Source organism: Falco naumanni, chromosome 8 (assembly GCF_017639655.2).
Source record: "Falco naumanni isolate bFalNau1 chromosome 8, bFalNau1.pat, whole genome shotgun sequence".
Taxonomy (NCBI): Eukaryota; Metazoa; Chordata; class Aves; order Falconiformes; family Falconidae; genus Falco; species Falco naumanni.
In genome coordinates, this window is record NC_054061.1 from 49,715,597 (window position 1) to 49,731,818 (window position 16,222).

Below are 16,222 nucleotides of genomic sequence, written 5' to 3' on the forward strand. Positions count from 1 at the left end.
AAAATATTCAGAGTTCACTGGATTTTGCATTTTATAGATGTAGAAAGTTCATTTTGTCAGACTGTTTCTGTAAATTAGCTTTTGTGGAAGGGCAGGAGCATTTTAAATTTTTTCCTTCTGAGAGGCTGAGATTTATGCTAGATTGAGATGCTAGGTAAAATTGTCTTTAGCATTTATGCAGAATGGCTAGTTATTTAAAATGGAGCACTAAATTACCAGTGCCCAATAGCTAATGAAGATGTATCTGCCAAAATTCAAAGGCTGCACTTGAACAACCAAAAAAAGTTTGTGTGTTGTTTTTTTTAAAATATTGCTGTAAAAGTGAAAACTGAGTTTGTTTTTTGTTTTATTTTGAGTCTGTGTCATCTATATGTAGGATGCTCCCCAAATCTTCATGGAAGAAATGTTACCAGAGGAGCAGACAGTATTTGAATTCTGGATATTACATACATGAAGTGTGTTGATCCAAGGAACTTAATAAAGTTGAATTGGATATGTTCAGAAATTGTTTCATCCCATGATACCAATGTTGTAGACGGTTATTTTTCTTTTTAAAAAAATGGATTTATTTTGTTACATTTTTTGTGTAATAAATTATTTATTTTCAGGAAATTTGATTATGGTTCTCCTGGAACGAGTCTAACTTGCAGAAGACTTCCTTGGTCTTTTTTTATCTTGGGTGTAAAGTTTAGTGGACTGTTTCTAGTACCACTTAAAATGCCTCATGATATAATACCTTATTACCAAATTACAGTTTCAGTCAGTCAGACTTGAAATGATGCCAGTAACACAGAATAGAGAGCAGGTTGGTAATTACCATCTGCTCGCAGTGCATCATAGCCTTAATGCTTTGGTCAGTAGGTACGGAGATTGAAGTTTAGAAAACACTAATGCAAATTGCAATATCTAGATTGCTTTTAATTCTGATTTGGTATTTCATATATTCTCCAAAAAGGGACCAAAATGATTTATGTCTCAGTAAGAAAACTTTTTTCAAAAGTGCTTGTTTTGTTCAAGTGTAGCACAGACTGGAAGAGATGTGATTAACTTTAGAAAATAAATATTCTAGTTCTCTGTTCATTGATATAATGCTGATTTCTATCACTTCTTATGTTTCCTTCTAAATGCCAACTTAATGAAAGAGCTGAAAAGGAAGCTGATAATAATTTGTGGTTTTTCAGATTATATATAGGTCCTGAATAAGGAAATTGTTACTATTGAAACTATTTTTATGGAAGTGATTAAGTTCTAATGGTTTAAAATTTAGGATTATTTTGATTTGGTCTGAAAGCTGATGAATCTATTCTTACTTGCCTTCTTGAACCTTGTCCAGAACTAGATGATATGCAGTGTTTCATATTTGGCTGAAAATTTAAAACCTAAGTACAGATAATCTGTATAAATATTTATACTTGTTAAAAAAATTGTGTTGCAGTTTTCGAGTTAGCAGACACTGTGAAATGTTGCTAACGACCAAATTCTTTAAATTAATCTGGCAGATTTTCAGGTTTTAATATTTGGATGATGAAAAATATTTTTTCAGGTTTAGTTATAGAATATTTCTGTTAGCAAGGTCAACTTTAAAACTAGGATGCTAATGATGTAAAGAAGCGTGTTATCACTAAGATGGTAGTGATGAGTTACCTCCAGTGGCACTGCATGATGGAGAAATCTGCTGTGTTGTCTTCTTACAGAACCTGACTCCCCTGATACTGGCCATGAGAACAGGGATTGACTAGACCTCAGATTTGAATTTACCTGTGGTCAGTACGTGTTGCTCAGCTGAACTGTAGCAACATGTGTGAGCTGGTTGGTCTCTGCAGGGAAGTTCACTTGGACCTTCCATTGATGTCTGTAAAGGCTTGTAACAGTTGTCAGTTGTCTTATTCTTGTAAATTACAAGAATAGCCAAACTCTTTCAGAAATGGTAATGTGTGCCTAATTTTCTACAGTATATATTACCTGTTCATGGAGAAAGTAGCTTTTCAGCATTTTTGTATTGTTATGACCTCTTTGTGTATAAATTACATACAATTCTGGTTGAGGCAATTAATGTCACATTTCTAACATCAAAATTAGACAGTTACTCATTTTAAAGCAATAATCCAATTTCCAAGGTAATTTGCAATTAATTAGTTTAAATTCTATCAAATTCAATTATAAAAAATAAAGGGCCAACAACACTATTTTTAAGCAATGTTTTCTTCTAAGATTTTTTTAAACTGAATTTTAAAAGCACAGACTAACAATAAATTTATCAATTTAATTTAGCATGGTTTGAAAAGAAGTGGTGTCCTTCCTGCCAATCTCCCACTGGCTTTAGATGGCTGAGCATGACATCATATGGTATGGAGTATCCCTTTGGTCAGCTTTCCTGGCTGTCCCCCCCCTCTCAAGTTCCTGTGCACCCCCAGCCTACTTGCTGCTGGGATGGCATGAGAAACAGAAAAGGCTTTGGCTCTGTGTAAGCACTGCTCAGCAGTAACAAAAACATCCCTGTGTTATCAATGCTGTTTTGAGCTGAAATCCAAAACATAGCCCCATACCAGCTACTATGAAGAAAATTAACTCTACCCCAACCAAAGCCAGCGCAAGTGCTAACTTAATGCTGCAGGAAAATTCACTTACGGGTAGATGAGAATATTTCTCAAAACTCTTAGTTTAGTGACTTTTAAGTGAATTGGTAAATAGTGTTAACTCTGGAATCCCAGAAATTATTTGATTTATTTTTTTTTCTGCTTTAATCTTTACAGACCTTGAGGCTATTTTAATTGAATTCAGTATGGAAACTTGATGTTTCATACTGGCCATAAAATTCCTAATAGAAAAAAATGCAGTGGGGTATACTTTTCCCCCCCCCATTAAGCTACCCCTTGGTTTACTACAGGTATTTTGGAAAGCATATGAAAAGATGAGAGTAATGAGCCTGACTAACAAACCATCATTTAAAAGCTTTTGCCAAAGGTAATAGGTAATGGACGTGGGGGTGGGGGAGAAGCACAACAATGCTGTTTGGATTTCGAAGTTGAAATTTCTTGTTAGAAAACAGTGTTTTAAGTTACAGAAGGGCTCAGTGTATCCCATCTGGTTTTTTTGACAGACTTTCCAAGCCAGGTGTTCTGTTAGTCCTGCTGTAACCCCTGAAACTTTGTAACAGAAGTTTCTAAAGTGCTGAATAAACATTCTGCTGGCATCTCCTGTCTCAAGGGATTTATGCTAGTACTGGAAACAATAATTACCTGCATGTTGAGGATAAATGTTTTCATTTTCTTCAGTAGCAGGTTAATCTTTGTTGCTTTCTCTACTAATCAAATACCTCAGTGTTCCTTTCTGCATTTTTATAAGTGTCTTAAGAACTTACGACTCCAGTAGTCTATGAAGTAAGAAAATGAATTTTTTAAAAAAACTGCCAGCAAAGTGCTTTTCAATACAATTTCAGGAGTATGTACCAGAATTAGGTGCCTTTTTTGTACTCTTAGTCTTTCCATAGCTATTCAAGGTAAAAGAGGTGTTCTGAATCATCACGCAAGAGAATTCCCATTAGACGAGCTTCAGGTTTTAATTCAGTCTTAAGCATTTCATTGTTTGTTACTTTAGTCATGCCTCACTGATCACCACAGTCTTTAAGGAAACTGGTTATACTCACAACTCCTATGAATAATTAAAAAGCCACTTTTCATTCATGAAAACAAGTTTCCTCAGTGCCAAGATACCATCACTACAGTAACACGTGCATTAAATACCTATATTCACATTGTATTGATAGATAATTGCATTAGAGAATACTAAATAGATCTTTAATGTTGCAGAGGTCAAGCACATGAAATGGAGAGAAAGGAAGAAATCAGCTTGCCGACGCTGCACTGTCACCTTGTTTCTGATTTGTAGATCAAAATTAAGGCTTTGAGAGTGTGGTGTCTAAGGCATGAACTAATTTTGACGATATTCAGACCTGTAAGATGTTGATGTTTCAGTACCCTTGAAACATCGTATGTAGCATTTGAGGTGCAGCTGCTGTTGCAGCTGAGGTTGTTTAACAAATGGTATCAGAGGCCTGTGAGACAAAGAACATACAAGACTCAGTGTAATGTTTCTGCAGTTCTCTAGTGACATGTCTAGATCACAGATAAAGTCTGAGATAATCATAGAGATTTAATTCTTCAGTGGTTTTTAACATGAGACTGTCCTCCAAGTTGTTGCAATCACATACAATTAGCTTATCAAAAAGCATGTGCTTTTTAAGTCCTCCACAGATGAGGTGAGGATTCTGTAGGACAATTTCTGGTATCATGCTGCTTGTTCCAGAACTTCTCCTTCCACTATGCTGCAAAACCAAAGGTCTGGCATAGAGGAGGGATAAAAACCTGTGATGAAAGATAAAATATTGAATCTTACCCTGATGCAAATGGTGCATTTTTGGTACTCTGGCCTGGAACATGTTCATGTGCTCTGTTTGCATGGGTGCTTGTACAATCTATAATATCCTAAGAGCTGTGAAGATCTGATCTAGACTATTGTAATGGGGAATGGTATCTAGACCTGATCATCACAGGGATCTTCAGGAAGGACTTTGACAAAATTGATTGGAGGGTGGTTTATATGTTAAGCAGTTGTAGAAATACATGTGTTTCTATTAAGCTTGTAGGAATTTCTGCAGAGTTTATATATTGTCCAGATCTGGGTGGGTTTTTGTAAGGGTGATGGAGGATGTGTCCCAGATAGTTTAACTACCCCTATTAAATTTCAAATCACTGTATAATGAACTCAAGCTTTCCAAAGAGAGGGTTGCCAGTATGTTTTGACCTTGAACAATCTATTTTTCTGTAGCTTTGTTTTAAGAAATAGCTGTGCAACTTTAGTAGAAACCTTAGAGGTCTAGGCACATGGTACTAGAGGTGGCAGGAATGTACATGACGGAGTTGTGTTCAGAGCTGAATTTAACAAAGTTGCAAGATCTTGAAAATATGTTGTTGGAAAATACTAGGTAATCTTGATAGATAGTAATTTAAGCTTTCATGTAGTGCTCCTGGTATTTCTGGCAATTCTTCTCTGGAAAGAATGTGAAGAAACAACTTATTGGAAGTGTTTGGTTTTTTGTTTTTCTGTTTTAAATTTTTTGTAATTTTAAAGGTTGTGATGATTGCAGAAGGTAATACAGGGTCCATTTTACTTGTTTTGCTATCAGTAGCACAAACAAAAGGGTAAAAGGGTGTAAACTGCCCCACTGCCGTGGTCCTTGCCCATAGAAAAATAATAAAAAAAAAGGTGTTATGAAAATGAGTTCTCATTTGTACCTGTTCCTTCATTACTACACAGCCTGTCTCCTGAGTGTGAAAAGTCTTTCTGGTGCCATTTTTGTTTAGAAATCCTAGCAGTGGTGCTTCCGGCTGTTTTCTTACATTTTTTTAGCCTGTAGCTAAAATTTGTTCCAGCTCTGGCAAATTTCTTATAAGGAAAACTGTTTTGTGAGCAAAGCATTATTTTTGTTTTAAATGATGCAAGTAAGTCCATGCACCGTGATTTATTTTCCTGGAAGGGATAGATGGATAGATAGACTTCTTGGTTTCTCCTAGTCTTGTAACCAAGCAAGATTCAAATACATGTCTTTAGGCAATGAATTTTCATCAGGACTTTGTCTTACACTAGAGATGATCCTGTGGTACTCAGTGTAATATGTGGAGGGAGAGGTTTTCAGTGTTGGCCTTAGGTGTTCTAAGTGAAAGCACTGGGCTTAACCACTGGCTTCATTGTGGTTAAATTAGTACTGGGCACCTTCTAAAATCTAATGATTGCTTTGTGAGGAGTGATTTGTAATGACTGAAATACCTTGTTGATTTGTCTGTGAGTGAATTTTTTTGTTCTGTCATATGACTACCAGTCCTAGTTTAGCAAACTGTTTTACAGTATAATAAAACCTGCCTATGGTTTATTTTTCTGGTCATTAAAGATAACATTGGAAAGGTATCTTTACACTTCCATCTAATTGGACCCTGTTTCAGAGATGGGCTAAGAGAGCAATTGTAAAATTAAAAGGGATAATTGAAGGAATTTTATAAAACAGTATCAGTAAATTAATGGGAACTAAGACCGGAAAGGAGAAGGAATTTTGCTGAACTGGAAAGAATGAGAGTAACAGAAAATGCGAAGAACCCGTAGCTATTAATGTGGGTTTAGAGGTGGAGAGTTCAACAGCAAATTAAACAAAGATGATGTAATCTATGTAGTGATGTGTTTAGCACAGTATACAGAGATCTTCGAAACATTGGAACTGATTCAGTTATTTTTTATACTGACTCTGTATTCAAATGCATACCACTGTTAGTAAATACACTGCGTCTTTTGTAGACGGTGGACATTCACAAAGAGAAAGTTGCTAGAAGAGAAATTGGTATCTTGACTACAAACAAAAACACCTCAAGAACTCACAAAATCATTGCACCAGCTAACTTGGAGCGACCAGTTCGCTACATCAGGAAACCTATTGATTATACAATTCTAGATGATATTGGACATGGAGTGAAGGTAGGTGATATTGTTAAAACAGCCAAACTGAAAATACATTGTCTTTGTATATTTTCAAAATAACCTAATGCTTTTCATGGTAATATACCAGTTTCTCCTTGCCTGGCCAGTATGTCTATAAATGTAAGAGGAGTTGTCCAATTTGCAGCTACGCCTCCCAGTTCCCTTGCCCCAGTGTTTCTAAACCTTGAAAACCCACTGAATCTTATTTCTGAGGATATTCAGGGCTGTGGGTCTCTCCTTTTAAAATGCTTCTGAATACCTACTTGTGTGATGTTGCTATTATTGTTTGAATCAGTTCCCAGGGATCACTTTTCTGCCTGGTTTAGCACCACAAAGTATGATCCAGCTGTAATTGCCACTGGTTTACTTTGAAGCTCACCCAAAGAAAGGGTTCGCATGAGAGATATTACATGGTCCCTTTTCTTCTGTCAGTCAGTTATACCCATATCCTGTGATTTGCTTTGTTAAAAGGGGTTTTCTACAACTTTTGTTCCATATGGGGTTTCAGAATGGGAATATTGCTGCCAAGTTCGAAGCCAGCTGGTTCTCCCTTTTAAGACTAGGAAAAAAGGAGGAATTTCAGGGCAAGGATCAGACTGAGGCATAACTGGTGGCTGTTGTATGCGAGTGTTAGTGCACATTAAAGCAGTAATATCATGTGTGAGATTAGGTATGCATTTTTAAAAGCACATCCTGAATGTAAACATGGTCTTAGCAGGTGTGAACTCATTGTTAACTTGTGCTGCCAGGGAAACAAGTAGGGAAATGAGAACACTGACAGTGTTAAAATTCCAGGAGAAGAAAGGTAAATAACACAAAGCAGTGCCATTTTTACGTGACAAACTAAAAAATCTGTAAACCCTGCTAAGTAGCAGTAAGGTAAGATGCTTCTTACAGGCAAAGTACACCAGAATTCCTTTTGCTTGACACCTAACTGCATTAGGTTATGTATGTTGTTCAATTGAAACTGTCTGCTTGGATAGCTGTTCAAGTGGCAATAGATTGTTTAACCAAACTCTTAAAATTCAAATTCTGAACAGTGCAATTTAAATATCTTTACTAAGAAATTTTACTCATGGTCTTCTCAACATCCTGTTTGTTAACAGAAAGTCTTTTTTCCCCATTTCTTACCAGAAGAGTCAACTTCAGTTTGTAACTAAAAAGATTTTAAAAAGACAATTGAGCCTGTGAGTTTGATTTGGAAATCCAAACCAAAGAACCTCAGCATTAATAACTACAGTTTTGACCAGGAAATTATTATCAGTCTTGTATTAAAATGTACTGCGAAGTCTTAATAAATTTTGAATTTATGCAGGTCAGCAGAACTCTTTCTGGATATGGATGGAGTATATTAGCCTGTAGGATTGTTGTTGCTAATATTTAAATAATCACTTTTGTTTTAAGGAGATTATTTTAGAACTCATTAAAGAATAGTTTTTAATTGCTCTGCACTGACTTTAAACCACTGTAATTGGTATCCCTTTTACCTCAGTGTAGCAGAATCATACTCACTGAGATGCCATGAATTATTCTGAAAGAGCATGGTTCACCAAATGGATGATGACTCAAACGTGTATTTGCATCCACTTGTTATGCTTGTGATATGCTTGAAACATCTTATAAAGGATATTTACAATGTACTATAGTTATTTAGAGAACGAAAAAAGCATTGTATACTTGTGAAACAGTAGAGCAGAGAACTTGAAATCATGCTGTCAGGATATCCATAGATATGTTCCAATCAGGTTAATCCTGTGTTCAGCACAGGAGAAAGAACCACTGTCTTGCTGATGGGAAGAAGGCGGTCAGTTGTGCTTATGAACCTGTTGGTTTTGTTCTGCCTGAGTAACTACAGATTAGTTTACTAGATCTCTGGCTGGAAAACCAAGGAGAAAAAAAAAAAAAAAAAAGAGAAGGGGTAGTAGCTTTGAAATTGCCTATTTATAGCTTTTTATTGCTTGAGCTGGGGCATTGTCCCTTCAAATGAGTATTCAGAAGGAGTTACTGCATAAAGAGCATTAAAGTTCCAGTTAACATCAGGGTGCCTCAGTCTGAATTCTTTGTCGTCATTCTGCTTTTTCTGCTATATAGCTTCTCCTCTAGTACTTGGACCCAGAATTATGCATTGTCAGGACAGTCAGAGAGCTAATACCACAGGCATTCATTGCAACCCCGGAGAAAGATGGTAAACTGAACAGAGAATAATATAGGAGAAAAAGGGAGCATCCTTGACCAAGAAATCCAGTATGCCATGTTGAGAGAAGTAGTATAGGCTCTTGAGCACCTGTTCCTTCCATTCAGAAATTCGAAGCATCAGTGAATACCATCTGCAGGAAAAGGTGCTCTACAATATGGTTTCTTAATAGGTGAGAGAGAAATTAAGTGCCACTCTATCATTCCAGCAGTCCCTCGGCATCTTCCCTCCCTGAAGCTACAATGATGCAAAAATCTAAAGAACCTTTTGTGTGGAAGAGACTTGCTTTCAGTTTTTGCATGTTTCCTGAGTTAAAAAGTCTTCCAATCTGTTCTTCCCTCTAAAGAGTTCTTCAGTCCAGAGAGTGAAAATAAGAAGTTTGATCCATTCAAAGCGGTGTATTAAGGCACTGTAATTACCAGGCAGTGCTGCTGAGGAAAGGTCTTTGCTCATGGACCCTCGAATGTAACTGGCCAGTCTGGCCTGTGCAGAGGGACCTGGTTTTCCAGTGTAGCTGTATGAGCAGAGACCATTTTAGTTAATAGATTTGTGGAACTTTAAACTCAAAGACAAGAGATTTTCTAATAAATCAGGTCATGTTTCTTTTTTAATACATTAGGGTCTCTTCTAAGGGGATCAGACAGAGTGGTCACTCTGGCAGCTCCACTGTTGAGATTCTGCATATTTAATGTTTGGTGTTACAAAAAGTGTAAGAAATCTAATGATATGTTTAGATTAGCTGAACTGAAAACAGATCAAGTGATATTCATATGGAAAGACTAGTATTTCTTAAAAAAATATTATGGGGAAAGAAGATACGTGGTATTGTGCCAGTAAGATGTAGGACTTAAAGCCTAAGTGGTAGCTTTTTGACGTTAATTCTGCTGTCAGTTAATGTCTTAATATATGGTTTAGGAAATATTGATATGTGGTGCAGTATCTATATAGACTGCTGTACTACTTGCAATATGTAATGATTTGCCTCTATCTTTGTTAGATCTTGTGGCATCAGGTTAAGAGTTAACTAACAGCATTGTCTAGGGAAGAACATATATTAGCATAATATTCTAGAGACTTCTGTTTCAGTGAGTTTTAAATATGGTAATGTATGTAACAATTTAAATGAGCTCAGGGTAGCGATAAGGCTACTCTTTGGCAGCTCAGATAAATTAATCTCTGAACTTAATCCATCTAGATCTCATGATCCATTCTGAAAGCTGATTTTTTGTTAGCACTGTAAGAACTTGAGTGAACAGCGTACAAGCATTTGAGCATTGTTTTTAAGGTGTTAAACTGCAAGCTTTGTGTTCAATGTATATTAAAAGTTTCAGCTTGAAAATCTTCTGTTCATGACACATTCTGCTTTAACCACTCTTTCTATGATCTACTGATACATTATTTTGTTAATGCTGAATGCTTAACTTTTTTCTTTCTTTTTCCTTTCTCTTCATATCCTGAAGTTCCAACTAACCTTTCAATGCTTTTTTTCCTTACCTCTTTTATTTGCTCCATTTATGCATTAAGTGGTTGCTTAGATTTAAGGTAAGAAACCCCAGGGCTGGATTTCCATTCTTACTCTACCAAGACTATTACACACGGGGAGATGATTAATGTGATTGTTACTGATAGTTTAAAACAACACCCACTCTCCCTCCTGTGTCAGACCTTCTGTTGAATGATTTCATTGCAGATAAATATTTTGTGATATAAATTGATGTATTTATGTAAGGAAGGTAGCACAGTTCTTTTGAAAATGTGGCAAAATATTGACTGCCTCCAGCGTAACTACCACATCATTTACAGGGGAGGAATGTTACGCTAACCATGCGTGGACAAAAAGATGCAGTGAGCAGATAGGAGCTGAATATGAGCCTCCCCCTGTGTAATATTCTTTTTATACTATATACGGTGTAAGTTATGATTTGATTTGGATTCATGTTTCAGTGTGAGATTGCTCAGATAATGAGCTTCAAAGGTGTGTTACAAATTCAAATCTGTATATTATTTTTTAAAGTTGCAGTATCATTAATTTTTTCAGAAGCTACTAGCACTGTTTAAATACTGAGACACTCATGGGAATTTTCACAAATTTTATAGATGTGTAAAATATTTAATAGCCCTTAAACAACTAGCTAAGTGATTTAGTTGAATATTAAAGGAATAGTGCATCAAAGAACTCAGACTGAAGTATGTCAAATTCTCAAGGATCATAAAGAGTTTTAAATGTTACTAGCATTAGTGGCTGCAGAAGTGGCAATAAAAAGCATCGAATCAATTAGACAAGCAGTTAAATGAAGTTAGATGGTACTGTGTTGGAGTTCATAGCACAGTAATTAATAGATAGGTTATAGCCTTTATTGAGTGTTGTGATATCATCACCCTTCTGAAGAGCAACTGGTTTGGAGAAAGGGAACAAAAATTTTTTAGTAGCAGCTGCCACAGTTTTAATGAGGGAACTGTATTTTAGAACATAAAATACTAATATGTAGTACGATTATGTTAATTAAATGAAGTTTCAAGTTGATGTGAAGTATTTTTCATGGCTAAGTATTTTCCATGACGGGAAAAAGCTAAAAGAAAAACCTGCATATTTTGCCTGTAAACCCAGGTATTTACTGTAGATACCCCAGTGATGTTTCTATGGAATTGTCCAGATGGTAGTTTTAGTAAAGTATTTAAGTGTATGTAGCACATCTGATCACAATGGAAAATGTTTAATAAATGAGAGATTTCTCACGTAATTTGAAATTTAGTTTTACCTAAGTGTGCAAGGTACAGTCTTTCAAGTCATGTAGCATTTAAATGCTTTTTATTTGAAAATTGCAAAACATATCGCCTCCCTGGCTCTTTCTGTCCACTCAAAATGGATACTTCTAATGCTGAAAAAAACCAGTTTGCAAATTCAATTTTTTTTTTGTTCTTTACAGTTGCAGTTATAAACAAGTAAGGACCAGCCTAAAATAAATTTAAAATTGTATAATTATAGATTATGTGTGAACTGCCATACCTGTGCATCATCTGCAGTGGTGATAAGAGGCTTTTCAGAGATTTATTTTTTTTTAATGGGTTGTTTGTTATAACACCAGTTAAAATATTTCTTTATTTTTACTAGAGTTAACCTGATCAGAAATTTGATCTGGGAAATCACAATATGTCTATCAATTTCTCACTGCCAAACCATGAGAGTTTAATAAAAAATAATCTAAAAAAAAAAAAGGCAAAGTGCAGCACCTCTCAGTGGACTTAATTTATTCTTTAAGTATCACTATAGTCACTGTGCATCAGCCTGAAAGAAGAAAGCTTAAGATGGCTACTAACCCTGGTTCTGTGTGAATAATGATTTTACTTCAATTACAATAGATTGAAGTGTTTACCCTGCATTTATTTTTCATGGCTGCAAAGAAACCTCAGTTTTTTACTTATAACTTTTACTTATAACTATATAAGTTACAGTATTAAACTGCCTAACTATGCTTGTGTCTGGGTAGTTAAATTTCAAACAAATTTAGAAGAAAATTCCAATTGCAAGTCAGAGGAGTATCTGTAGCATCTCTTGTCAGCAAATCAGTTGAAAATGACATTGTTTAAACTTTTTTGTATTTACCAGACTTGGTTCTTCATTTACTTTATGTAGGTGGATGTGGTAAAAAAAGTAATTCCACTTGCTGAACCTTATACTTGTTGTCATTTGCCAAGGCATCGTTGACGTTTAGATACTTCACTTCCCTATCAACTAGTTTATCAACTGACAAACATATGGTTTAGTTAGACAAGGCACGGGAAGGTAGTTTTCATTCAGCCTTAGGTGGTTTTTGCTGGAGCCAGGTGTAAAATTGCTCCAGTAGGTTGGGTGGCGGCTTGAAGTATCTGAATATAATCTATGGAACATTGCTGATGGGACACTTTTTCTTACTAGATTTTGGCTGAAAGATGATTCTTGTGACGTCCTGAAAGTTCTAGAAAATCAATGTGACCATAAAGCACCACTTAAAAAATTCTGATCTGAGTCCAGTTTTGGCTGTGAGAAGTAGCTCCTCCTGAGGTTTGATTGTTTTTCCCCCAAAAAACTGGATAGCAGATATTTCACACAAACAAACCCACTTTGTTTTGGTAGTTGACCTGACAATGAGATGTTCTTCAGAAGAGTAAAAATGTGGATTGAAATCTTTGTTGCGGGTAAGTGCCTGACAGCCACGTAAATACACAGTGCATTGGTGCAAATATTTTTTTCACTTCTGGTGTCTAGCTGTTATATCTGACCAACTGCGTATTTCAGCATTTCTTGTTTGGTGAATTGTTTTACTCATGAGAACATTCCCAAGAATTGAATTGAGTAGACTGCAGGATTTCTCTCTTTTAACCGGTTTATTTCACTACAAATTTCTTATACAGTGGCGTGCTAAAAAAGCTCAATCTTCTAAATGTTTGTAAAAATGTAACTGTGAAGGAAACTCAGTCTTATTTTTAGGACCATAAGAAGGTGATTTAATCACTGGGATCTAAGAAGAACTAGTTGCCAAAACTAGAAATTGGACAAATAAGTCCTTAATTTAAAATGATCATTTTCTAAGGCCTCTAGTCAGTCCCGTATCATGTCTTGAAGTCATCAGACATTACCTTTGTAAGCTGACGCTGTAGCTCAATGCAGAAAATGTTGGATGAAATACTGTTGTACCCTTTTTAAACAGAGGCAAAAAAATTTGGGAAAAATCCCTGCATGCATTCTGTGCAGATGCTGTGCACTCCTTGTCTGTTCACAGGATTGGCTTCCTGCTTTTAGAACAGTCAGCTGTCATGTGGGGGCTTTTTGGGTTTTCTTCCCCTGAGCTTTGTGCCCAAATCATTACTTATTGTCTCTCTTAATTTTTTCTTTTTTTTTAGACAGTGGTGAACTGTTTTGGCAGTTGTGAGAAAGGGCAGCAATACAATACCCCTTTGTGGTTTTGGTTGCAGGCTCTGTTTTGCCAGATTTTCCTCAAAGAATTTGCAAGCTCTTAACTACAACAGCCACAAACCTGTGGGGTCCTGCAACCTGCAGTCAACCACCAACAGACTGATGCATTCCTCTGCTTTCACTGTCTAATTCAGTTAGTTGCATCTGGATAGTTCCAGCTGTGCAGAGCTAGGGGAAATGTTATCAGAAACAATGCAATTTCTGGCAAATACCAACTTACTCCAGAAAATGGATTTTTGAAACTTGACAGCAAAAGCAAATGTGACCTTGAGTTCTGGTGATTGCTTTGGATTTCAGAAGTTTGAAAGGTGTGTGTGTGTGTGTGTGGATGAGGATTTGCATATGGAAACTATCTTTACAACACTGTATGCAAAATAGAAAAGGCAATAAAGTTTTGCAAGAGGGGGGCATTAATGGATTTTCTTTTTTTTTTTAAACTCCTACTAGAAGTCATCATGTAAGGGGACAGTTGGAAATGTTACAATGTTTGTATCTAACTGAAGTTGCAACTTAGTTTTAAAATTTCTTCTTTTTTTCTTTCTTTCCTCAAGGCAGTCTGTAACTGTGATACTATTTCCACACATCTGTTAATTTCTATTAGAACTATTGGAATAATTTTATATTCTTCATTGCTCTTCTGTGCTTATTTGGCCACAAGTTAAAGGAGATGTCACTCAGATAGGGTTGTTAATTTACAGGAGCAGATCTTGAAGCCATTGATCCTGTCAGATTTAAGACAGTCCTGTAAACTTTAATTACTGAAACTAAACTTACTGTCAGTGCCATTTTCCCATCTTTCAGTTTAGCCTTTCTTAAGGATGGCTTCTTTGGGATTGAAGTTTCTTGGCTAAAAAAGGATCGCTTTTTCTTTGCCCACGTTTCTAAAGCTTTCTTCCCAACCTGTGTCAAGGATATGTTTATTTGCAGTGTTAATGAAAGTAACTAGCAGTCTCTAGAGTTCTGCATTAGTCAAGCAAGTATTACTTCCACTTCTTACTGTATGCTGTGTGATGGCACTGCAGCCTCCACCTCTACTGTTCTTTCTTTTTATGTAGCTCTAGCCCAGTGGAAGCCTAAAACTTAATTTTTCTTCCTGCAATGATTGTATACAAATGATAAGGTTCTTTATGGTGAAATACATGAAATTTTATAGTAACTGTTAGTGGTTACATCATGTGGTCAGAAACAATAGCTTAGTTGGATACAACACCTAAATGGACTACTCGGGGGCACACAGATTGGTCTGAGTTTGCTGTCATCAAAAGACACGCAAAACCTCTGCCCCACTGGGCTTAATGTGCTGTTTGAAATACAGCAGGTGACAATGCAGCAAATGTTTCATTAAGGTGAGTTCTTTGTTTGTTTGTGGGTGTTTTGGACAACTCAGATAGGTAGGTGTGTGAAACAGGTGTCTTAAGTGAAAGAGGAAATACAGGGGGTGCTGCAACTTTAAAAAAAAATAATTCAGATTTTGTGCTATTTCTTAATTTTCCGTGTATAGAATAAAATATACTTCATTTGACACTTTCCCTCTTCCCTTCAAATAGTTGTAGTTCAGTGCTTACCTCATCCCTCACTTGAATTAACTTTAGGTTTCTTGTTGCTTAGAGTTGGCTTAAAGGACTTCATAATGCTGTGCAAAATAATTTTCTCTGAAATTGACATTGCAAAGTACTCTTGCACAACTAAATCAAAACATCTGGTTTTGAATCTGACAAAAAAAATCCAACCGCTTCCAACAATTGGTTTTCCTTTCCTCCCAACAGACTGAAAATGTGATAGTACTGGGATTATTTAAAGCCAGGGAGTCAAGTTTCAGTGGGTTACGATACAGAATATGTTACTCTTTACACTGTTCTCAACATCTATCAATTTACAAATCTAAATATTGCCAGGCTTTTAAGCAAGTTGTTATAGTCAAATTTTAAAGGAGTATTTTGCCTTTAAGGACGTTTGCAAATACTCTTAATGCCTTGATCACTGTTTCTTTTTTTTTGCATGGGAGGGGAGGCAGTAGGCAAGACTTAGGTTTTGGAAATAACACTGTGAAATAGAGCATGACAGCAACATCAGAAAAAGGGATGTAAGCGTACTTACTTAGGTTTGCTGAATGTCTCTGTGTCTGAGCAATAATTTGAGCATTCATAAATCAGAGCTAGTAAGGAGACCATGCGCTGATTCCTGTAAGGGTGCATGCATTGAGAGAATTACACTTGGTTGGCTGTATACAGATAAGCAAAATGCCTACATTGGTAACAATTGTTTATAGAATCACAGAATCGTTTAGGTTGGAAAAGACCTCTGAGATCATCAAGCCAAACCGTTAACCCAGGACTGCTGAGTCCATTGCGAAACCATGTCCCTAAGCAGCACATCTATGTCTTTTTTAAAATACCTCCAGCGATGGTGATTCCACCACCTGGGCAGCCTGTTGGAATTTAAAGCTGTGGTGGTGCAACTTGAGGCCAGTTCCTTTTCTCCTGTTGCTAGTTATCTGGGGGAGCAGACTGACCCCCACCTGCCTACAGCCTCCTTGCAGGCAGTTCTAG

At 36.3% G+C, this 16,222-nt stretch overlaps 1 protein-coding gene across 18 annotated transcripts in view; it reads left to right on the forward strand.

The window, feature by feature from the left end:
- ABI2 (abl interactor 2) overlaps window positions 1-16,222 on the forward strand; it is a 71,527-nt gene that overhangs the window by 30,606 nt on the left and 24,699 nt on the right. For 7 of the 18 annotated variants that reach the window (XM_040604974.1, XM_040604978.1, XM_040604981.1 and 4 more), the window contains exons 3-4: window positions 6,346-6,522; window positions 10,244-10,261. The exons of 5 other annotated variants lie outside the window; for them this stretch is intronic. In XM_040604974.1, coding sequence (XP_040460908.1) covers window positions 6,346-6,522; window positions 10,244-10,261 — 195 coding nt within the window. The remainder of the gene's footprint in view (window positions 1-6,345; window positions 6,523-10,243; window positions 10,262-16,222) is intronic. 6 more of the 18 variants (XM_040604977.1, XM_040604980.1, XM_040604984.1 and 3 more) reach the window with 1 other exon arrangement.